Source organism: Lycorma delicatula, chromosome 8, assembly GCF_047948215.1.
Source record: "Lycorma delicatula isolate Av1 chromosome 8, ASM4794821v1, whole genome shotgun sequence".
Lineage (NCBI taxonomy): Eukaryota > Metazoa > Arthropoda > Insecta > Hemiptera > Fulgoridae > Lycorma > Lycorma delicatula.
The window spans coordinates 103,599,703-103,624,878 of NC_134462.1; the positions used below are offsets into that span (position 1 = coordinate 103,599,703).

General features: G+C 30.3%; 1 protein-coding gene across 1 annotated transcript in view; it reads left to right on the plus strand.

Annotated features, from left to right (window-relative positions):
• LOC142329503 (cyclic nucleotide-gated cation channel subunit A-like) overlaps positions 1–25,176 on the plus strand; it is a 448,759-nt gene that overhangs the window by 313,868 nt on the left and 109,715 nt on the right. Inside the window, exons 5-6 of the mRNA XM_075374177.1 lie at positions 14,464–14,711; positions 18,480–18,635. Coding sequence (XP_075230292.1) covers positions 14,464–14,711; positions 18,480–18,635 — 404 coding nt within the window. The remainder of the gene's footprint in view (positions 1–14,463; positions 14,712–18,479; positions 18,636–25,176) is intronic.

Consider the following 25,176-nt stretch of genomic DNA (forward strand, 5'->3'; position numbering starts at 1 on the left):
ACATTTTCACCAAAATTGGAAAAAGGAGTGGAGATTTTTTTACCCGAAATAAAACTTCAAATCTTTACTGGGGCATTTACCAAAAAAAGTTAAAGCTTTTTATATCAATATTCCAAATTTTTATTTTGCTTGATTATATCGCCACATAAGCTTAAAGCTTGTGCGTGGAATATGGAAAAGGAATTTTGTAGCGTATGAAAAATGCCATGCCTAATCGAGATTCAAACCCGAGACCTCTAGATGAAAGGCTGAGACACTACCACTCCGCCACCGAGATCGGCAAAAATTACCAAAAGGTTTTTTTTATTTAATATTCACCCTTTCCCAAAAAATGACTAATTACTTTTCTTTTTTTAGCTTTATCTTTCTTCTCAGCAAAGAAGTTAGAAGCTTTTTGAATCTGCATTTTGTAGTTAGATTTTTATACTAAGTTGCTTATTAGCTACTTATTCTTAATATTTTTTTTTTTTTTTGTTTAAACTCCGGGACCACCGTTAGGTATTAATTCAGAGGATGAGATGAATGATTTTTAGCGTGTATGAAAATACCATGCCTGACCGGGATCGAACCCGGGACCTACGGATGAAAGGCCGAGACGCTACCACTTACGCCACCAAGGCCAGCTGTTCTTAATGCCTATGTTATGTTATCATTTAACTTATTTTGTTCTTAACAGTTAATTTTGAAATTGTTTTTACTTTGTTACGCTTAGTTATATTTTTATTCTTTATACTTTTCATTGTACTGTACTTTGTTTAAACCTTTTGTCTTGGAAGGTATCATTGGATGCCTTTCACATCATTATTACAATGTATAATTTACTTACAGTTCCAATCTTCAGGAAACTGATTGCAAATAAAGCAATACGCACAAAATATATATATATACATTGTATATCAACAGGCCTTCAAAACGTATAAAAACGTTTTGCCCGCCCCCCTTCAATAAGTCTGTTGTAAAAAAAAAATATTTTTTCATTTAAAAACATTTCTTTTAAATTAAATCCATCTCGTAACTAATCCATTGCATTTAGAATAAAAATTCTAATTTTTTTTTGTAGCCTTTACTCTAGTGTTTTTGAAAAAAATTGGCCAAAAATTTTCACCGTCATCCTGTTAAATTACATTTTTGTTCATTTAGAATTATGTATGTACGTATTTTTGAATTTTTTAAACAATTTTTTAAAAAATATTTGTTTTAAATGTATTATCACCCGTTGGGGATTATTTTCTTAAAAATCAATTTTACTCGTATGCTTTGAGTATGCGAGTCCACGTAATAAAAAATATCTGATGTGAACTCCATATGTTTTCCTTGTACGCCTATTAAATTACATATAAACATTTTTTGCTGCATTTCATTTAAACGTATTTCATTTTGATAGTAAGATATGATCCTTTAATTCTTTAATAAAGTGGACAGTTACACAATTTCATTGTGGTGGATATCACATGAATCAGATTTTTTTGTGGTGTCCGTACCAGCATTTTATATCAGTTTATATATTAATTTTTTTTCACGTCGCTCAAGTAGTTATTTTGTGTAAGTGAGAACGTCACGGATCCACAACGGATACAACGGTTCGCATCCGAATTCATATACAATTATTTTTTTAATTTAAGTAAATTGATTTATTAATAATTATTATTAACCTCTGCATGTAAAAATGTTTCAATTAAAATGAAAAGTACAAAAAATTTTATTTCACTAATAACTTCTCATTTTTTCCTTATTTTTACTGCCTTGTACGAGTGAAAAAGTACTGTGTCTGATCTCGAAAAAGTTTCGGTCTTCAGATTTCATCTCTTTTTTTCTTTTTTTTAACATTTTCCTACTTCCTTGTTCGAAGTAAAGGAAAAATTCTGATCGCAAAACATTTCTGTTTTCATATTTCAACGGAAAATCATTTTCACCATCCCTGAATCCATTTTTACTACGTTCGGCGTGACGTCTGTACGTACGTATGATCTCGCATAACTCAAAAACGATTAGACATAAGATGATGAAATTTTGGATTTAGCACTGTTATAACATTTAGTTGTGCACCTCACTTTATGATTAATTCGAAATTAAAATTAAAATTGTAATTACAGAAATATTTGGATCTTAAAGAGAATGCACTCGGTTCGAATCAGACTTCATCTCCTTTTAGTTTTTTAACTTTTCTTTCTTTATTTTTTTAACTTTTCTTTTTTTTTAATTTAAATATATTGATGTAATAATTATTAACCGGTGATTTTAAATTAATTTTTACAATAAATAATATTTCAATGATAATAAAAAATGAAAAAAATTATTAGTGAAATAAAATTTTATGTACATTTAAAAACGTGTAAATGTAATTTAATAGGCATTACGTGTATATGTAGCATAACATTATGTGTATGCAATAGATTTTTTGAAATATCTGAATATTTAATTTAATTGAAATTTATAATTTAGAATGTTATTATTTTTGGATTTTCTAATTTAATTGTATTTAATAATTCTGGAATTCTGTTTAATTTTATCTACATTAAATTTAACTACAGAATGACTGAAAAACAGACCCTCACAAGAACAACATATATACTGAGGCATACGTGCCCAATTTTTAATAAATTACAAAAAATTCTTATCTTTTAGTTCAATACCCCTCTGATATTGTCGGACAATATTCTCTGTAAGTCGGAGATGACCATCATTTCGTTTGTTTCTGTTGTCAGTAATTTAATCGCTCTTTGGTTTAATATAATTTTTCTGACCTTAATTTGTGTACAAGTTCTCTAGTTTTCAAATCTTCTGTATATGTATTCATCATTGTCTCTAAATTTTGTTATTCTTCCCTTGTTCTTATCATATTCTTCATACTCATCTTCTTGTCGTTTTTGAGATATATTTCTTCATGTTATCTTTCTTTTTCCTGTATGATGGTTTCTCTTTCATTTTTGATTATTCACCAAATAATCAAAAAAAAACTAAATATTTTAATTCGTAAAGTCAAAATTAACAATTGTAACCAGTATGCAGGAGTTTACTAAACGGAATATTTAATTATTATTAACTTTTGTTTATACGACACACCAGAAATCTTAAAACTTTATTTAATCAGCAACTTACGAAGATGCGAAAAATACTGATCTACTAATACGAGTAATAAAAGGACTTTTACTCTATCCTAACATTTCATGTAAGATTGTTAGATTAATAATTGTATAATTATTTGATGTTAATAAAAACTAATATTTCAGCAATTTCGTATTTGTCCACTTTATTAAAGAATTGGAGGATCGTATCTCACTTTCAAATGAAATAAGTTTAAATGAAGTGCAGCAAAAAATGTGTATATGTAATTTAATAGGCGTACAAGGAAGTCGATGTGGTGTCTGCATCAGATTTATTTTTTGCATTCTTGTCAAATTATTATTTATTGTTAATTTTTTTTACAATCAGAGGTTAATATTTATTAGTAAATCAATATATATAAATTTAAAAAAAGTTTAAAAAATATGTATATGAAGTCGGGCCTTCTCCTTGTAAGATCCAAATATTTCATTAATTAAATTTTTTTTTGGCTATAACTGGAACCAGTGAAAATAAGTACCACATATGATACATCATTGAAAATCTCTCAACGAGGGCTTATTACCACAGTTAAGAAAAGATCAAAATCCAAATATTTTGGGCTTTTCAGGACATTTTTGGGCCAGTCGATTGCAATCAAAAGGAGGAGGTGCACAACTACATGTTATAACAGTCCTAAAATCCTAAATTTGTATGTACTACAGACGTCAAGCCGAAACTAGTCGTAATGGATTCAGAGATGGTCAAAATGGATATTTCTGCTGAAAAGTGAAAACCGAAATTTTTCGCGATCACAATAATTCCTTTACTACATCCAAGGAACTAAAAATTATAAATGAGCCTTAAAGAATGTTTAGAAATATATTACAATTTTTCAAATAATTTAACTTTTTTAATTTCAAATAATGATATTGATAATATTTTCATATTAATAATTATTACCCATTAAATTATTTAATGAATGATCAGTATTTTGTTTTTCAAAATTTAAAATCGGTTTGGTCGTGATTGTGTGATCTTTAGTAAGATAGATAAATCGTCGCTAAAGTTAATTGAAGTGTTAATTTTTTTTTTATTTTTATTTAAACATACGTTTAAAACGAAAAAATCTAACTAATATTTATAAAAAATCTGAACTTAGTAATCCTCCTACAGATCTATATTAGGCTAATTTAATTTATTCTAGTTTGAACTATATAAAAATAATTATTACAAAAGATATGAAAAAAAAGAAGAAAAAAATATGAAGAATATAGCGGTATAGAAAAAGATAAAAACGTATTTAAAGAAGTATATATATATATATATATGTTTTTTTTTTTTAAGAGGAAGGAGACAGTTGACAATATTAAAAGCAGGTATTAGTCACTTACTACGTGTTACAAGAAGCACACTAATTACTATACCACCCTCTGCTTCGGAGATACCTTGTGTAGCAATATTAAAACACCACACACAAACCGACAACCAACATCACTAATTACTTTTCTCACTTATGAAAAATGCTTATTATATTCCGTACTTTAATCTAAAGCACCTAGCAAAATAAATTTCTTATCTTTCTTGTAGAAATTATTTATCATCTTCTCTTTTACATTTTCTAATAATTATACAAGTTGATGAGAGAATCACTTGCATGATACTTGAAAAATAAATAATATCCGGTATTTATATTTACTAAGCTTTTTTTTTCTTTTATATATCTTTTTTAAATTAACACATTTTATTTTATGTTTACTTAATATTAAAAATATTCTTCAATTTTCCCGTTTATCAAAGAAGCAAGTACACGATTAATATTAATAATAGGGTTTTTGTTTTTTTAATTAACAGAGGTATTCTTTTTTACCAGTTCCTTACAAAATTTTAAGTATCGACAAAGTTGAGAATTATTTAGGAAAATATCAGACTGATTTTCAGTGGAGGATCTTCCTACACTGAATAAATTCTTAATAAGAAAAAGCATGGTGCGTTGGTTTGTTTGCTGTATGTGCTCACATTTCTATTTTACATTTAACTACCATATAGTGGGAAAAAATTGAACTAAAAACTGTATAATAAATTTTCTTATATACTAAAAACAGTGCATTGTTTACATTAACATTTATTATACTTATTATTTTTTTAGATTTTGTTAAAAAAGACTATTACAGACAAGTTTTTTTTAAATCTTATAAAAATAAATAAGTATAGCATAAAAGTTAATGTAAAAACGTAGTTTATAGTATACAGTAATATACAGTTTTATACAGTTTTAGTACAGTATTATAGAGTTTTTAGTTCAATTTTTTTGTCATTTTTTTCTACATTTTGTTTATTATTTAATACTTGTTTACAAATATTTATCTAAAATTATGTTTGTGTTTTGGGAATAAAGAAGGAAACCATTGAGTTAGAGCTGTGTTAAAAAATCACAACTCAAGAAACGGCTGAAAATGTTCAGATTTTGAAGCTTTTCGTTGTAAAATTTTTTGTTGTTGTTAGTACACTAAATTCATGAAATTTATTTATTTACAGTTGGTAAAGGTATAAAAACATCATGTGTAGTGAAACATAAACCGTGTAACATTTTCGTGGCGGGCCAGAAGCCCACCTTTTTTCTAGTTACGTTAACAAAAATGGTAAAAAATATGTTGCAGTTTTTGTAGATTTTAAAAAAGCCTACGATTCTACACACGGCAAATCGTTATTTTAAGTATTAGAAAAAGCAGAATTAGATAGGAAAAGTATAGCAATAACTAAACACACACTAATAAACACTAAATCTAAAATTAAACTTCGCGGAGAATTTTAAGAAGCATTTAGATAAAAAAAGACGTAAGGCAGGGTGATATAATCTTCCCAATTATGTTCACATAGCAAGAAAAAAATCCCCTTTCGGCACGCCGGAAGGCGGAGGTATATTTTACCGGTGCTAAATAATATTTCCACCTTAAAGTTATAAAAAACTTCAAATTTACTCAATACATCAACTGTTGCATGTAAAAAAAAGCTTCACATGTTTAGCATACGACAAGCCCTATCTTCTTACAATTCCAGCAACATTTTGGCCATCCCTTGTCGTAAGGGTTAGTCACATCCAAAATTGTTCAGACAAAAGTTTTAGGTAATCTTTACAGGACTAAAGACCACTTTAAACCGATTCGATACTGTGCCTATTAAGGGAGGTTTTTCGATTTTTTTCGTTTTCAAAACCCCATTTTTTCCACCACCTGAGCTAATGGTTGATGATATATATATAAACTTTACATATGTAAATTTTAGGCCTTTATCCAAAGAATTTTAGGAACTTTAAACTAATTTGATATTTTATTTAATAGGAAAGTTATAGCGATATTTTGTTTTTTCGAAAGAGCCCTCCATTTCCACTACCATGGTCTGATTTTTCCAATTGACAAACTCGACTGAGATTTTGGGTCATTATATTTTATGTATCAATTTGAAAGTGGTTGGCGCAAAATTACGGCAGTTATCGTGTCCAAAAGAAAGTCAAATATATATTTAAACTTTTGCAATGACGGTGCTTTTGGGGTCTGGGGTTGTGAAACGCGAAGATATGACGAAATTTTCCGGAAGCCGAATCATGGTACCCATTATAATAGGTAGCTTTCTTATGAAATCTGCCTAATTATTAGAGAATGGAATAAAGAACTGATTAATCATCGAATCTCAGAATCTGTATATTTGAAACGGAAAAAATAGATAAGCCATTAATTATTTAGCCTTTGCATATGACGGAATTATTCTAGTTACATATATAGAAGAAGCAAAATTAAAAGTACATCTACTGGCAGAAAATAACAGAAAATAGTTTTAGAAATGTCCTATGAAAGAACAGAATTTATAACCAATAATAAGAACTGTGTAGAAGAAATAATCGTTGAAAAGGGAGAAAAAATACACAAAATAGGAAAAATTTAAGTATCTTGGAAAAATAATAACACCAATTTTACTGAAAAAGAAGGAATTAAAAGTAGGGTTCGTAAAATGGAAACAAATCGCAGATTGACAGTGAATATTTACTATAAGAAATTCTTAGTTATAAAACTAAACTACAAAACAATAATTTGCGCAGAAGCGTTATATTCAAAAGAATGTTTAGGAAAGTTTAATGTAAGTAACCTTTTAAAAGCAGACTTAAGAAAGATTTTTTGATCCAAAATAACTGAGGAAGGTTATAGTCTAAAATCTCACAAAGAAATTTACCAAGTAATAAAAGATTTATGAAAGGAAATTCGGAAAACAATAATGAGGATTTTTGGCCATATTTACAGAATGAGTGACAATAGACTTACAAAGATAGAAAAACAAAAGTAGAATAGCACTGGAAAGTAAACCAAGATCTGAAAAAATTAATTAAAAATTGGAAAAAAATAATTACAAACGGAATAGTTTAAAAAAAATTGAGGATTTTAAACTAGATGAAAAGGAAAACTAAAGAACAGCTCCAGAAAATTTACAAAAGAGCAAAAATAGGCACTCTTGGAAAACACGAAAAAGTACTGGAAATAATGGAAAGAAGGTTAAAAGAAGAAATAAAATACAGCGAGTTCTCAAAAGATTTAATCGAAAGAAGAAAAATATTTTTTTTAAATTCAACCGACTCCAAAAAGAAAAAAAAATTTTTTCCCCATATCGAATTGACAAGGAAAAAGTAATGTTTCTTTTACGCCTTTCTTTGAAAGTTGTTTCTTGAAGTCGGCACCAAATTTTAAATGAATTATGATTGTACGAGATACAAAATTTATTTAAATTAAAGCTTGATGCCTTAAACATTCTTCTTTTTAATTTAAATTCTAAAATTTGGTGCCGAATGTAATAAAATGAGTTTGAAAGGTTTTATTGAGGATGAAGAGAAAGATTATTTTTTACATTTAAGTGCAATTGTTTTTTAATTTAATCTTTTTTTTCTTTTTGGAGTCGAATCAATCTTTTATCAAAGATTTTTTATGTTATTCATTTTAGTTTTAAAATTTTTGAAAGCGGAAATGTGGGCAGCCCTATATGAGACTGATCATAAGAGAAAAGGACGTTCACTTGAAACAATAAGGTTTTGTTCAAAACTACTTATAACTTCGAGGGAAATGATGCAAAGGAGTCGGAGTCGAGTCATCTTACTTGTGCAAGGCTAAAATGGGGGGTTAATAAAATCTAAGTCGTCAAAAGAAACGCATTCTGAAAGAGAACGTAGACATATTTTTATCCGCAAGTGTCTTTCAAATTTAGCTCAAAAACAAATATAACATAGTTTTCTCGTTGATACATAAAAGTATTTGTATTAAATGCCTGTCGATTTGTATTAAATAGATGCTCACTTCGATTCTCTGTTAACATAGCATCAACGTGAAAAATTGTGAACGAAAGAGTCGATTAAAGACATACTTTTGTACGGAGAATACTTGAAATATTAAGTAATCTAAGGCCCGTAATCAATACAAAAGCTTTAAGAAAAGGAATAAGCACGTTCTACTTCCTAGTTCGGAGTTTTTTTAACAATGAATTTCCGTTACCTTTCACCCAGTATCATTCCGTGATACTTCACGGAATGGATACTTCACGGGATGGTCAAAGGACCATCGTTGGATCATTCTGTATCGTTTAAAGAAAATTTCATCCAAATTGGTAATTGTTTAGGCATTACTTTACACTTTGTGAAAAGTTATGCCTAAACAAACAAACAAAACCTCATCAATTTTGATAAGTCGTTTAAAAAAATAAGACTGTATTGAAATAAAAAAGAAACCTAAGAGGAAAATCATTTTTATTTTTTCCGCTTGTAATGCTTAGTTTTTACAATTCTTCCAAAAGAATTTTTGTGTTCTACACATTTTTTTTAATTTGAAAAAGGTAGACGTAATAGTTTTTAATAATCTTTCATTAAAAAATGTTCGTTAGATAGTAAATTACATGTCCTTTCTTTATAATCGTTAAAACAAGAAAACAACCAATAAATTACTTGGTAAATGTATTATTTAAATGAAAAATCTTAAGAGACCAAAACACTGAGGAATGTTATTTCAACTAAAAGAAATGATGAAAAAAGTAAAATTAAAAAAAAAAATAAAACCTTTCTTCCCTTTCTTTTTCCTGTTAAGCCTCCGGTAACTACCATTTAGATAATACTTCAGAGGATGAATGAAGATGATATGTATGAGTGTAAATGAAGTTTGTACATTCTCAGTTCGACCAATCCTGAGATGTGTGGTTAATTGAAACCCAACACCACCAAAGAACACCGGTATCCACGATCTAGCATTCAAATCCATGTAAAAATAACTGGCTTTACTAGGACTTGAACGCTGGAACTCTCGGCTTCCAAATCAGCTGATTTGGGAAGACCCGTTCACCACTAGACCAACCCGGTGGGTTATTGATAATAAACCAAAACTATTAAACTTAACCACTATTGGTGGTTAAGTGTAGAACACATATTATACAGAATAAGTTTATTTTTTAATCGACTCGTGTAACCTCAAAAAAGGCGTTTATATCTACCAAATATAGTCAAACTCATTAAGTACCGTTCTGTTTTTACTTCATTGTGCGAAGTAAAGGAGGTATTGTGATCGCGAAAAATTTCGGTTTTCAGATGTCAACGGAAATATCCATTTTGACAATCCCTGAAACCAGTTTGCTAGTTTCGGCGTGACGTCTTTAAGTGTGTATGTATCTAGCACAACTCAAAAACGATTAGTCGTGGAATGTTGAAATGTTACATTTTTGACTGTTATAACATCTTGTTGTGCACCTTCCCTTATGATTGCAATCGACTAGACCAAAAATGTCCAAAGAAAACCAAAATCCAAAAAGAATTTTATTTTGGACTTTTTCTTAGCTGCAGTAATAAGCTCTCATTGAGAGCTTTTCAATGATATCATAAGTGTTAATTATTTTTATTGGTTCCAGAGTTATAGCTAAATAAAATTTTAATTAATGAAATATTTAGTCTTACAAGGGGAAGGCACATCGGTTCGATCCGACTTAATTTATATATATATTTTTTTTTATATATATCATATATTATATATGTATAATATATGTAGAAGTACATGTATAAGTAGGGTAGGATTTCATTTTCTTTTATAGCTTTAATTCAACATTTCTAAAGTTTCTTAAGATGTGCTTGATATATAAACACTCGAACAATCTATAAGTTAATGGAAAATCATTTGATTTTTTTAATACAGCTAAATTTTTTTAATCTTAAAAACTTATTTTTTTTTTATTGATCAAATCAATTTAATTAACGAATATAATATTTTTAATCAAAAAATAACAATAAAAATATTTTAATGAAACAACAATTAGAGTACTGTAATACGTATCCACTTAAAATAAATTTTTCCCCTATATGATGCTTTTAATGGGTGGAGAAATTAATAGCTACAACAGCCTGACTATCTAACCGTTTAACGTTACTAATGAAGCACTGGAGTAGTGTAATTCATCTCCGTTTTTCACTTAAAGTTTTTACGTGTAATTAAATTTCAAGTAATTAATTACCATCAACATGTACTGAATATGAAGGGCGTGAGTTCCGTTTGTACAGTGAAATATTTAATATTTTAAATATAGATAACTTGAAAATTCCCTTAATTTAAAAAATTATCTATTTTCTTTTAGCGTACATTTAAAGATTAACTTTATCCTTTGTAAGAATCCAGAACCTTGACCCAGTCGAACCCGGGGTTTATTTTTTCTCAAATTTTTTCAATAGAACAGTTTTATTCAAAGTTTACCCTATCAATACAATAATCTGAAGAATGTGCACGATAAAATTGTAACTTTTTTATGTTACATTGATGTGAAAAGGTACTTTATACCCTGTTTAATGGTTTAATATTAATATTTTAAGGGTTTCGGCTTGATCATTCCCCAAGATACTGCCAATAACGTGCGGTAAGTTGAGTTATAAAGACATGAACGCTTAATGAGCAAATCAAGAAGTTTGTGATGAACGGATGTAAAATTTTTATCTGAACTTGTGTACATGATCAATTTGGTGTGTCTTAGGAAGAACAGAATTACTTTCTCACGGTTACTATCTCGTAATGAAGATTTTTAGTATCGTTAAAGTAATGAAAATTTTTTCCATAATGGCCATCAAATTTTCCATACTTTCTACTGGAATTTTCACAAACACAAGTCGGATCTTGGCTTTCAGTTTTTCTGTCGTAGTAGATTAACAGCATAAAATAATTTTTTTAAGGTGACTCTATTACAAGAAGTTTCACACTCACAGATAAAGACATCTTGAACCTCCGGGATTTCAAGAAACAATACGAAAATAAGGAAATGGGAATCAGGGATTTCTCGAAATAATACGGGTTTCAAACAGTTGGTATATAGCTTCATAGTTATTTATGTATCAGTAATGTTGATCCGCCTCATTAAAACCAAGCGTTTTCAATCTTTTATATAAACATTTGTAGTTTTCGCACTTTAAATATTTTTGTCATTATTGTACCAAGTCATAAGTTCATTCATATTTTCAAAAATATATTTACCTATTATCATATTAACGACATTCCACCACTCTGTAACCTTGTGGCTATGTAAAAGACACTGTTAAAGCCGAGTAAGATTTTTCTCGGCTCAACAATGAAAATTTTATTTCCTGACAAATACAATCAGTTTGTGTGGGCTACGTGTAATATCTACAGGTTGTTAAAAAATTCATCGTTTTTTTTTTTATCTTTCAACCATTCTTTTACAGAATTGTCGTCGCATTAGGTGTGTGTAGTTATTGCCGCTGTCAATAGGCGCGCTCTGACGCGAGCGGGTGTTGTGGTAACTAGTATTAATTTACTAAACCAGTAGTGTGTATGGCATGGACAGAGAAAGTCGGCTTACCGCCTTTCCCTTTACGAGTTATACGAAAATTGCCGTAATGCAAACATATAATTTTCTTTCTGTTTAAAGCATATTAATAGTGTATTGTTGTTTGTAATTAAATATAACTGTAGTTCACGCATCCAGCGATTATACCAGTACCTATACAGTCCACTTAGACTTTTACGTTATGACCGTTCAAGATGATCGTTCAGTTTGCTATCTGGACGATCTTTAACTTGTACGAAAAGTATTGTTAATCCGCTAATAACATTTCTTTGAACAATTGAAAACAATTCAACTGTAGAGACACTATGTAATGAACGATGAGACTTTTTATGGTAGGTGCTTGTACATTTTGATAAAACTAATATTAACGGAGAAATAACGGATTGAAAAATAAACATGACCGCCATTTTGTAATTTGCGAAGCTAAGTCTTGTTATTTTGCTAATTTGAAAACTTTTTTACCAAAACCCTTATCAAATATTAATGCGATTTGTTTATCAGAACTTGAGATACACATTTTTCAATAAAAATAACAAAATAGCGGACAGTGGGAGAACGAAACAGAAACTGCAATTTTTTCTAAGGATATTTTTTTGTTTAGTTTTACAAGTAGAATCCGAATACGTATAGTCAGCCCACCATTTTAGAAACAATCTGTATATATTTTTTAGTATTCCTTCTGATTTTGATTGTAGATTTTATTGTGTATTTTCCATCTTTTAAAAACTTTTATCGTTTCTGAATTTTATTTTTGTTAGATAAAATACTTATTGTCATATTTCGTTATTTTATTTAAATGTCGGTTCACTTCGGGTTCAGTGATACTTTACTAAGCACTCAGTTAATGGTGAAAGATTATTAATCGTAGAAAGATGAAATTAAATACTATTTTTTTATTATTTAATTAAATATTAATTCTTAACGGTAGCGATATCATATTGTATTGAGTTTTATTACTTACAAAATAAAAACTGATAAACTCTAAGTTTATTTAACTTCTATTTTAGTTTCTGTAACAAATAAAAACTTTAAATTCTGTTTCTATTTGTTTTTCTTAGCGATAAACTAATAAAATTTCGTGCTTAGGACTTTTTAAAAAACTCTTTCTAAGCTTACCGAATATTAAAGATTGTTTTGGTAAGCTCAGCCGCAAAATCTTTGGAAAAATCTCATGCCAGTTTTTTCTTGAATTTTTTAGTATTTATTTCATTTAGGATTTAAAGATTAAAACGGCAGGTATCGTAATATTTCCGTTTGTACAATAATTATCCGTAAAAGTTATTTGCTGCTCTATTTACTACTGCCATAAAATTATTATTTTGGAAAGAGTAATTTAAAACAGCAAAACATTGTTTAATAATTTCATTTTAGAATAATTTACAGGTTTTTTAAAGCCCTTTCCATTGATAATTTTTCTTAAGAAAATGTATATATTATTTATGTTTTCGAGAAAAAAGGAGAATATTTTTTGCTTTAACCTATTCCAGTTTTAGATACGGTCAGGACATACGTATATAAAGTATTTGAAGTAAGAGTTGGACTAATGAGAAACGACAGAAAGTACACGATTTTTATCGTTTTAATTACTATTCTATCTAGAAGAAGTAGAACTAAATAAATTTTACATGTTTAAAACTTACTTTATTAAACAGCAAAATGTATTACACCGGAGAATTACCTTTAAATCTTTAATTCTTTTTCCCAAGAAAGGTTTTATATACACAGTAGTGTGTATCAGAAAGAATAACTCTATTTCAAATAAGTAAATACAAAAATGTGTTAAAATTACAAGAGGAATTATATACTCGTATTATTCAAAAATGTTTAAAATTTCACTTGCCAAGTTATAAATGTTCTATATAACATCCATCTGGTACACGGATAACATCAAAAGTATACGTGAATTTTTCCGCAACGCTTTGCAAACAGTCTTCTGTTACGGAAATTATTACACTGTAATCCTGGTTTTCAGATCATCCAAATCAGCAGGAAATTGTGGAATATTGTTTCATATACATCCACAAGAAAATATCGCAAGGTTTAATATCTGGAGTTGTTGGGGACCAAGAACGTAGAGGAAGTCGTGGGCTCTACAGTCTCGTACGCCCTATCCAACGTCAGTGCAATGTTTCGTTTAAAAAGTGCCGAAATTTTTTCTTTTTCTGTTTAGTCTCCGGAACCACCGTAAGATGTAAATGGTATATTAAATCTTTTTTTTAATTTTTTTAGTCGATGGTATATCAATTCTAAAACGTTGAACCATTATTACGGACTCTTGCTAAACCTTAGAACATAAAACGCCTTCTATCGCATAGCCATGTTGTTTACAATTGGATTGAGGTTTGCGTACGTTTAAGCACTAGTATTACAATCTGGCGGCCGGTAACTGAAACGGACTCATTTTCAAACTGTGCAAATTTCATTCAGTGACCACGCGTTGTTACTTAGATGTACGTATGATTTTGAAATAGGTCCTTTGATACACGCTGTATAATTAAATAAAAATATGTTAAAAATTAATAATTTTAATTACTAATAAGTTTTGTTTGTTTTTTATAGGCGAGACACCACAGCCGGAAAACGATGCGGAATATCTCTTTGTGGTAGCAGATTTCCTAGCGGGAGTATTAATATTTGCAACTATAGTAGGAAATATCGGAAGTATGATAAGTAATATGAATGTTGCAAGAGTTGAATTTCAAAATAAAATGGATGGTATAAAACAATATATGAATTTTCGAAGGGTGTCAAAAGAACTAGAAGCTCGTGTTATAAGATGGTTTGCATACACTTGGGCTAATAAACAGGTAAATTTATTATCATAATTATTCTATTTATATATTTGTAAAATCAGTTTGAAAAACGAATTAAGTTTTTTGAAACAAATAGTGTTTAATTTAATTGTAATCCAACAGTAAACTCTTTATTAAATAATAATTACAGGTAAAAATAATTACAGTTAAATTAATCGTGATAAATCTATAATCACGATTATCAAATAAATCGTGATATTTTATCAAAAAATAAAAATATGTAAATATATTTTATGTTGGGATTTATCGTCTACATAATCCACAAGAAGAAACGTAAATAAAATTTTTTACGCTCTAAAAATGGGAATTATCATTCCGTTATTTCATCTATATTACTGCTTTTTTTTTTTAAATCAATATAAGAACTAAACTGACGGAAAGATTTTTAAAAGTCTATGAAAATTGTTGTCATAGGTGTGTAACAGAAATTATTTTTAAAGTAATTTTAAGTTGATGTAACAATTATTTTATTCTAGCTAAAATGTATATCATCAATATAATCAAATGTAAAAATCTATAAATACTTTATGTATTAACGTTATCAAGCTCACGTGTACGCTCGGATAAATAAAATGATTGCCATTTTATTTAATAGCTTTTTCGATTGTTGTAGTGCCAAGTTCTTTACGTCAATTTTTGTTTTCAATCTTTCTTAAATTGATTAATAAAAATCCTATCCTTTCCATTAAAACCGTTTGAGTTTTCTCCCCCACTCCGCTAGAGCAAATCCAGCCCTAGCATTTTGCCACTGTAGGCAAACCCACAAAATGCCGACCCCAAGATTAAAAAAAATACGGAATTATAAAAGAACCATATTAACCAGAAAAATGACATATAATTGAATTAATACAATAATACTAATACAGATTTATGGAAAATTGTTTTATTGAAAAAAAATTTACATTTTTAACGAGCTACCGACAATGAACAATTTAAAATCTATGACCACTAATTTAAAAGATAATTTTAGTATACTTTTAAAACAATAAGCAAAACATCTGAAATAATAATATTATTATACTAATAAAAAGTAAATAATTTTATTTTCAAGATTCAAGTGATGGAAACATATTTTTGTGGGTTATGTTTATTTTTTTCGCTCTAGTTCAGGCGGTTTTGCCACCGTAGACAGTCGCTTTCCTTGCCTACCGCCTAGGGCCGACCTAGGCCTAGAGATCTGGACTTGTGGTAGTCTCCTACCGAAAAAAACTCTTTTGAATTAGAAGCACTTGATAAACGTAATTTTTCTATGTTTAACAGTTGAAAAATTATTCAAGGTTCCCTTACTATATTATTATTTTGAATATATTAGGTACGTATTTACAAATTTATATGTGAATCCGGACGTATATGGAATCCTACCTCGAGAAGGTACAATAACGAAACTGTGTTACTGGAAAAACAAAACAAAAAAAATGAAAACGTATTGAATATCCATTTAAATCCATTTTGATATATTTAAATCTTTTAATTTTTGGAGCCAAAATTCTTAACAAAATAAAGCAATAACCAAAATTTTTAATGTTAGTATATTAGCATAACAGTTTCGAAAAATATGTTTTCAACTTTTTGAAAATTTTTCAGTTCCTCCGGGACCCATCCGGAGGATCTGGGAAAGAATTTTTTATAAACATTTTGCTGGCTGAGATCTGCCGAGGAAATGAAATCTCCTTGGCTACGGTGTTCTCTGGAGTACTTTCTTTCTTTTTCCTGTTTAGCCTCCGGTAACTACCGTTTTAGATAATACTGGAGAGGATGAATGAGGATGATATGTATGAGTGTGAATGAAGTGTAGTCTTGTACATTCTCAGTTCGACCATACCTGAGATGTGTGGTTAATTGAAACCCAACCACCAAAGAACACCGGTATCCACGATCTAGTATTCAAGTCCGTGTAAAAATAGCTGGCTTTACTAGGACTTGAACGCTGGAACTCTCGACTACCAAATCAGCTGATTTGGGAAGACGCGTTCACCACTAGACCAACCCGGTGGGTTTCTCTGGAGTACTACCTACATTCTAAGTTGACAGTCGAACAGTGCATTCACCTCTAAAACTACAATTGAATTTGCAGGTTTCAGAGAACTCAATTAGGAATATGAGCAAAGGTTCCGGTCAAGCGCAAGTGCTCAAGTAGTGCAAATTATTTGTTTGAGACGAACAGACCATGGCTATCAAAAGAGCACTAGAAGCGGTTGATCGAACTTTGCAAGATATACGGAGTAATAGGCTAATTATGGGCAATGCTGTTGTCCTCCTGAGCGGAGGTTTTCAATAAACCCTGTCTGTAATTCCGAGTTTCCACCGGCCGAGGAACTTAACGCCTTTATTAAATCATCTGCCTTATCAAGACGTGTGAGTAAAATGAACCTCATGACGAATATGTGGATTCACTTATTTAAAAAATTATTTCAAAATTGGCAGTAAAACAACAACAGCTGATCAACTATGCGCAATAATGTATCAGTATCATTCTGTTAGGTACATTAAGTGTATTCTTTCTTTTTCTATCCTCCTCCTTCTTTTTCTTTTCTAGCCTCCGAAACCTCCGTAAGATATTACTTCAGAGGATGAATGAAAATGATATGTATGAATGTAAATGAAGTAAAGTCTTGTAGAGTCACAGGTCGACCATTCCTGAGATGTGTAGTTAATTGAAACTCAACCATCAAAGAACACCAGTATCCACGATTTAGCATTCATATCCATATAAAAGTAACTGCCTTTATTAGGATTTGAACCTTAGAATTCTCGACTTCGAAATCAGCTGATTTGCGATGACGAGTTCACCACTAAGTTCTAAATCAGTCCGGTGGGTTACACATATTAAGTATATTAGGTACGATGAACTGTGCTGTAGCTGATGAAAGTTTTCAGTGAATTTTAGTTTGAAGGTGATCGTTTTCCCATTGAAGTAATACCGTACTTATAGCAGAGGAATATGCTTATACGGTGGTATTCATTTTGTGTAATGGTAATGCTACACATGTAGTAGAATATGAAATACGCTTTCGTAATTGCGGGATTCCAGGTATTAAAATAATTAGGGTGACTTTTCGTAATTTTGGGAAACAGGTTCACTACCTAGTATTTAAACAATCTACGATGGATCTATCCAACTCGACACTGTGATGAAATTATTATCGATGCAGTTATTATCGTGTACTAGCGCAGTCCAGGCGTCAGTACACGACGTCTTTCTAAGAAATCACTGATACTGCCCTTAATTTACATCCTAAAAATTTTAGTACGACCTCAATTTACCAGGGTATTTTAAATCCGAGCAAATTCTTTCGCTAGCCGTAACTCGCAAACGAAGCATTTTAGGATATACGTTTATCTCTTAAAATGATTATGAACTTTTTCCATTATTTTCATTAGTAGAATATATTATGAAAATCCCCGAGAACTTTGCGATACACTCTGCATTTACTGAAGAAATAAAAATATTTAAATATGTCTTCTTACAGGACTCTTAAGCCCGGGCAACACCGGGTAATCCGCCGGCCTCCGTGGCGCGAGTTGTAGCGTCTCGGCCTTTCATCCGGAAGTCCCGGGTTTGAATCCCGGTTAGGTGGATGACATTTTCACACACGCTACAAATCATTCATCTCATCCTCTGAAGCAATACCTAACAGTGGTCCCGGAGGTTAAACAAAAAAAAAAACGCGGGTAACCCACCTAATGAAATAATAATGAATAATAAATATTTATAATAATAATAATTATAAATATTTTAAGTTTTTTTTTGTTTGTTTTTAGGCACTCGATGAGGAGAGAGTGTTGGCAGCATTGCCGGACAAATTGAAGGCCGAAATCGCAATTCATGTACATTTGGAGACTCTTCGTCAAGTTCGTATCTTTCAAGATTGCGAACCAGGATTATTAGAAGAACTGGTACTTAAATTACGTTTGCAGGTAAATTAGAAAACAAGGTCAAATTTCTCATAATTAAATATAATTTGAATGTATTGCTGCACTGTTAAGTAAATAGAAGATTATAATTTAACCTCAAGGTGTGGAATTGTGTATATAATAGAAGTACTGAATTTAAGAGTATTATGAAATTTCCACTGGAGGGTTTTCTTCTAATGAAGTTTATCTTGTACAAATTCATAATAACTAAATTACCCTTAAGTAGTTCTATTATATATATATATATATATATATATATATATATATTTAATCATCTACTAACATAATGCTGTGGTTTTATAACCGTATTATCATAAAAAATAAATTATGTGGTAGTACTATTACATTTTCTCACCTTTTTTTTTGTTAGGAATACAATGGAAATTATACAAAACTTTTTTTTTAATAAATTTTTTGAAGGAGGCGAAAATCAAAATATTACCAGTTAACACTGTCCGAAAATTATTAACAAAAGAATCCCGCTTTGTTGGCTTAAAAAAAATAATGGTCGATTTTTGAAAGTCCATGCAACTGTTGTTGGTAATTTTATCTTATAATTATTTGACTGCGTTCTTATTCAATCAGATTTTCTTCTGTTATTGGAAATATTAAAATGTTATCTCTCGAATCAAATTTAATTACGTCTTATTGTTTCTGATTAATTTATTATATAAAACAGCAGATGCTTAATTTTGCTTTATTTGCGTTTAATTGTAGAAGTATAGTGTCCTTTTTGAACTAGCCAACAAAGTTAACTCAAAAAAGAAAACAGTAAACCATGAAAAATGTAATACTTTCAGCGATGTGAAATTCTCAATCGGGAAAGGATGTAATCCTAAAGGTTATATAATCTGCCACTTGATTGCCGTTAGGATATATCAAATGACTATGTATTTTATGTGCACGATCCGATTGTTGGCAATGTGCAGACCAACGTGCCGAACGGAAATCGGTTTACGTAATGGGATGTGGCTGGAGAATTGTAAGCTGTAGTTTGATAAGATCACATGATTTATTTATTGCTGATATAAGGAATACACTACGACTAAATTCTGCGCTGATGAACTCGTCTTCCGTTAAAGCCCATCAGGGCTAGGAACGGGAGGGATGGTGTGGCGACCGGAAGCGTCACAAAGCGGGTGTCTTCCCCCTACGGGATTGGGTTGATGAACTCGGCACGGGAACGAAGTGTCTCTAGATTGGCAGTGTTATCTGCGGGAGGTTTCTGCTCGTTCCTTAATTATTAACCCAGTTAGAATCGATAGGGCACAAATAAATAGGTAAAGGGAATAAATAGAGATAAATAAGGGGTCAATAGATAAAAATAAATTGGGTAAAGCACGATAGAGATAGATGAAACTATGCTTCTCTAAGTGGAAACGTAATATAGGTCGGATTTAACGTACTAAGTGGTTGATCAGAGGTATTTGTAAAGAAACGAGTGATTGTTTATTATATGCTGCGTCGGTCCGGTTTGCGAAACACTCGCAAGAGGCAATCGCAGCCACTCGGCACAACCGACTGGAGTTGTATACTTTTCCGGCGTCGAGAAAGGCTGAAATCTGTATTTGGATAAACTTGTTTCTCAAACTATTTCAAAAGTTTTCCTTACAGATTTTCATTTCAATTATTATTTTTAAAAATTAAATTAAATGCGTGTTATCTAATCGCTATTTTTTTTTTCTAATAATGTTTTTTTCAAACCACCTAAATCAAAAGTCGAAAATAAAGAATTCGTAAATTTCCCTGCCATTAGGAAATTTTCAAAACATTTGAATACTATGAATGTTCTACAAATATTATTATATACCTGCTGATTAAATCTGAATAAAATCGATTCATCCAGACTGAAGATATTTAGCCAAAAGTAATGTGATATACATCCACCTATGAGGAAAACTATTTTTGGTTTTTTTAGTCTTATGAATTTCTTGCGGTGTGAAACGTTGAGATTTTTCTAAAACCTAGTAGGTGATTTATAACTGATTTCCATACTTTTCTTTATATACATAAATGCTCGGTAAGGTAAATAAATTTGAGCTGAAATTTTTATAACTAAAAACCGGGAATTTTTAATAAACTGTAAGGACGCCAATTATATTTTACAAAACAAATTTTAATACCGTGAACATTAGAAAATCATGTTCAATAGAACATGAATATAAAGGGAGACTTGTAAGCATTTTCAAAGAGCAGTTTATTATCTATAACTTGAAATACATCATCGGTCATTATCTGCTTAATAACCTAGTAAAAATAAAGATCTAATCTGGTCTCATCTTGTATAATTATTCGGCGATTCAAATCTTCCATAACTTGATTTTTTTCACATTACTGGGATTAATAACAGAATCTGTATTTAATAAAAATGGTTCTATTCCATCAAACAAAAAACTTTGTAAGATTATTTAGGGAAAAAAATAAGTAAATCATGTATATATAAAAAAATGAATATTTGTTAGTTATTTATCGCGTATGCGTTTTATACCGTTCATTCGATTGCGATGAAACTTTGATGAGTTGCTATGCGCACGCCCGCGAAGATTTTTGTATAGTTTAGACCCGCTAAATGGCGCTGAGGTTCAGATATGTGGAAAAATTGCATTTATGATCCGATTTAACTCATATTCAGAATATTTCTGTTGACATTATTTACATCGATCTTATTATAATTAAATTCTCTACAATTTATGTTTAAAAAATGTATGATTTATTGCCAATTTAACAACGTTATTGTACGTCAAACGTAAAAAAATGTGTTTTTACCCTATGTTTGGCGTTTTACATGGGATATCTTAGAAACTAAGAGAGATACAGTTCTGGGACCCTATTTTTTTCGATTTCCCAGCTCAAAAACCATAAGAAACAATTGAATTTGCCCCTTAATTGGCCTTCCCAGAATTTCAGAAAGCCTTAATTTACCCGGAGGAACCGAAACTCGGGCGAAATCTTTCACCCTGTATAACTCGCTAACGATGCGTTTTCGGACCTATGTTTATATGAACTTTTTTCTTATTTTTAGCCTCTAGAATGAGTTGTCAAAGTTTTGCCGTATCTTCCTGAAGCACTCTGTATATTAGTTGCGTGAAAAGAAATATTTTTGTGAAAACCGTAGGTGGCGCTGGGGTTGAGTAATTAGAAAAATTGTATTTATGGACCGATTTGGCTCATATTCAGAATATATATAGTTACGTAAAAAGAAAAATCTTTGCAAAAACTATACCCGCTAATTGATGCCGGTGCCGAGATATATAAGAAACAAACAAATAAATTATGAAAACACTTTCTTCTTCTATATATATAAAACCAATGTTCGTATGTGTGTCCGCTACAGACTAAAAAAGTACTAGACGGATTTAAGCGTGGGTTCTTGCAAAATGGTTTGAGTTGTCCGGAGAAGGTTGAAAGCTATTGAAATCCTCGATCTGACCAGTAGAAAGAAAGTTAGGGGTATTTTGAACCGACTACTGTGTTTAGTGAGTAGTTTGAATTAAATCCGTTAGGTAGTGCTGTTTTGACAATTGGATTTATTTAATTGTGATTTTTATAAAGTGAAAGTTCCGTAATGTTTTGTAAGTTTGTTAATACTCATATTAATTGTGATAATTTTGTAGCCATATCAAACGTTCAGTAGTGTTCATTTAATTTATATATATATATATATATATTTATTAAAATGTAGCAATAGCAAAGCATTGCCGGGTCTGCTAGTTTGATATAATTTTCATAAAAATCCGAACATTGCATCGGTATCTAATTTAAATTGAAACGGTAATATATAACTCGATTTAAAACTTCATAGTACCGCATTGTTCCGTGATTGTACATCATGTAGAAGTTGTACGGACTGAGCTCAACGCCAGGTTCCCAGAAGGACGGATAGGTTGAAAATTGACATCGTTTCCCCTCCGATTTGTGGCTGATGGCTCTCTCTTTTTGGGACTAAGTAAAAAATATCGTATACCAAGAAAAAATCCAGTCTTTCAACCACCTGCGTCATAAAAGAATAACTGCAGCCTTGGAAGAGATTAATGCAGATATACTCATCAGAGTATGGAATAGGGTGGATTATGAGTTTGAAGTCTGCAGATTGTAAACGGTATACTCATACTGAGTTAATAGGTCAAAAATATTTATTCTTTGTACTCTCATGCAATAAAACACAGGCATTAGTGATTCCAACCTCAGAATTATTTTTCGAAGACCCGGTATTTTGTAATGTATGTGGTAGACGGTTGGCATAGAAATACTCCTTTTATTTTACATCTATCTTTGATTCCTTATAATTTAACTTAAAATTCATTAATTAATTTACAATTCATATATTATGGTCATCAAAAAGGGATATGTAAATAATAATAATACGTTGACTAAACAAGTTCTGTTACATAATCATTTTATAATTGTGCTGACCATGAGATAAATAATTTTTTTTTTACCAAGAAATGAATCTTTTAAAATTTAAATTTGGTTTTTCATTTTTCTTTTTTTTTTAAGTAGTACAAGATGTATGATAAAAATGCTGACGTATATTGTACTGGTACTAAAATTACTGTAATTTCCAGTTGAATAAATTCTAGAGAATATAGAAAATAACAAAAATAATGCTGTATAAAGATTCATATGATCGACATTTTGACACAAATTCATTTCATATCAGTCGTTTCAACCAAGTTCATATCAACAGAAAATATAACTTTTAAAACACATTTTCCAGTATGTAGTTACAAAAATAAAAAATAAAAAAAAAAGAGTAATTTTGTAAATAATTTGTTTTAAAATCTATTTTCGCTTTTTAAAATTAATTTTAATGTAATTATATTCTTATTAATTCAGAATATTTCTTTTCGTATTTTACTTTTCCAGTTTTATAGCTCCATTTCTCCTGCAACAGAATAACTATAAAGGGAAAGAATAGCGAGATAGGACATTTTGGGTATCGGGTTTTTCGCAAACGTTGACGTTTGAAGACCCACTAATTCTGAAAAAAAAATATATATATATAAAAATTTCTGAAATAATATGTAGGTATATACTCGTACATACATGTTTCACTTGTATTTTGATTATTATATCCGGACTGGCTCAACAGAATTTCTTCAAAACGACTCAGTAAGTCGATATTAAATTTTGGACAAAATTAAAAACAAGAGAAGATACTTTTGCCATTTTTAATTTTTTCCTGTTTTCATAATGGTCGTAGAAAATTGAACTTTTCTAAAATGAACGTATTTATTAAGTTAATTAAAATTCCATAGTTTTACGTTGATCAAATTTAACGTTGAGAAGAATACGTAACGTTATTTTTAAACACTTTTTACCTCGTATCTTGAAAATCCGTGAACCAAAAAGGTTGAATTTGTTTTTGTTTTTTTTGGTCTCACAATTTGTTTATTTACAATCGGTTCCGAGTAACTAACCACAAGTAAATCGCGTTACAAAGAGCATGTGGTTTCCAACGAACACCCTCAATAAAACGAACATATACATAAATATATAAAGTACATAACACATATATAAAGTTATATAAGCACACTCCCACTGAATAAGACTACTTAGGTGCAAGAGTTCACAAAGAACTAATGAAAAAAAAAAGAAAAATTATGACATTATTAAACAATAGACAAAGACAAACAAATATAAAAAACTCATGAAGATAAATAGAAAGAGGCTAAGCTCTTCGAGACGTATAAAGATGGTCATTAAATTTATGATATTGAACCAGCTTAAGAGTCATTGAGATTCCCCCAAGTCCAGCACATGTAATTTGGCAAAAATGTTTGGCTATATAAATAGTGTATCACGACGTTCACCCGGGACTTTAATAATGTATTCTACTTGTAAAAATATTGGGAAAAGTTCTATAAACATATCGTAAAATCTCTGTGTACACTGTAGGAGCCAGGCCGAATGAGCAATAATGGAGAGTTTTATAGTGTACTTAGCAAAGGAAAGGATCTTAGCAAAGGAGGGGGATCTAGAGCTGTGCTTGGATTTCTCTTTTATTCTATCACTGTCGATGTTTTGTTTTATAAATTATGGTTTTGTTGTTGTTCTTGTCCTTTGTTTTGTTTTGTTTCAATGTTACTGTGTCGTTATTGTTCCGTATAATATTTTTATGTTTCGTGTTATGTGTTGAACTCACTTTCACTTTCTACGGGTAAGTAGTTCAATTCCTGTTTAGTTAGGTATTTTCAGTCTTGCTTAAGACTCGGTAAGCTGTGTGAGATTTTTTTGAGTTCATTAATTAGTAGTACACCGATGAGAATGTCACTCGTGACATCCTGGCCGAGGTGAACTGAAATATGTCAAAGAAAGCCGAGGTTTCGAACCCAAAAGGGCTCGAAACGGTAGGGGGACGAAGGGTATCTTCCCCTACATGGTCAGGATGTCCTAAAATGCTTTCTTTTGCGAGTTACGGCTAGTGAAAGATTTCGTTCGGATTTCAGCTACCCCGGTGAAATCAGGTCGTACTGAAAGTTTTAGAACGTTATTAAAGAGGTAGAATTAGTGATTTCTTATGGCTTTTTACCTGAAAATTAAC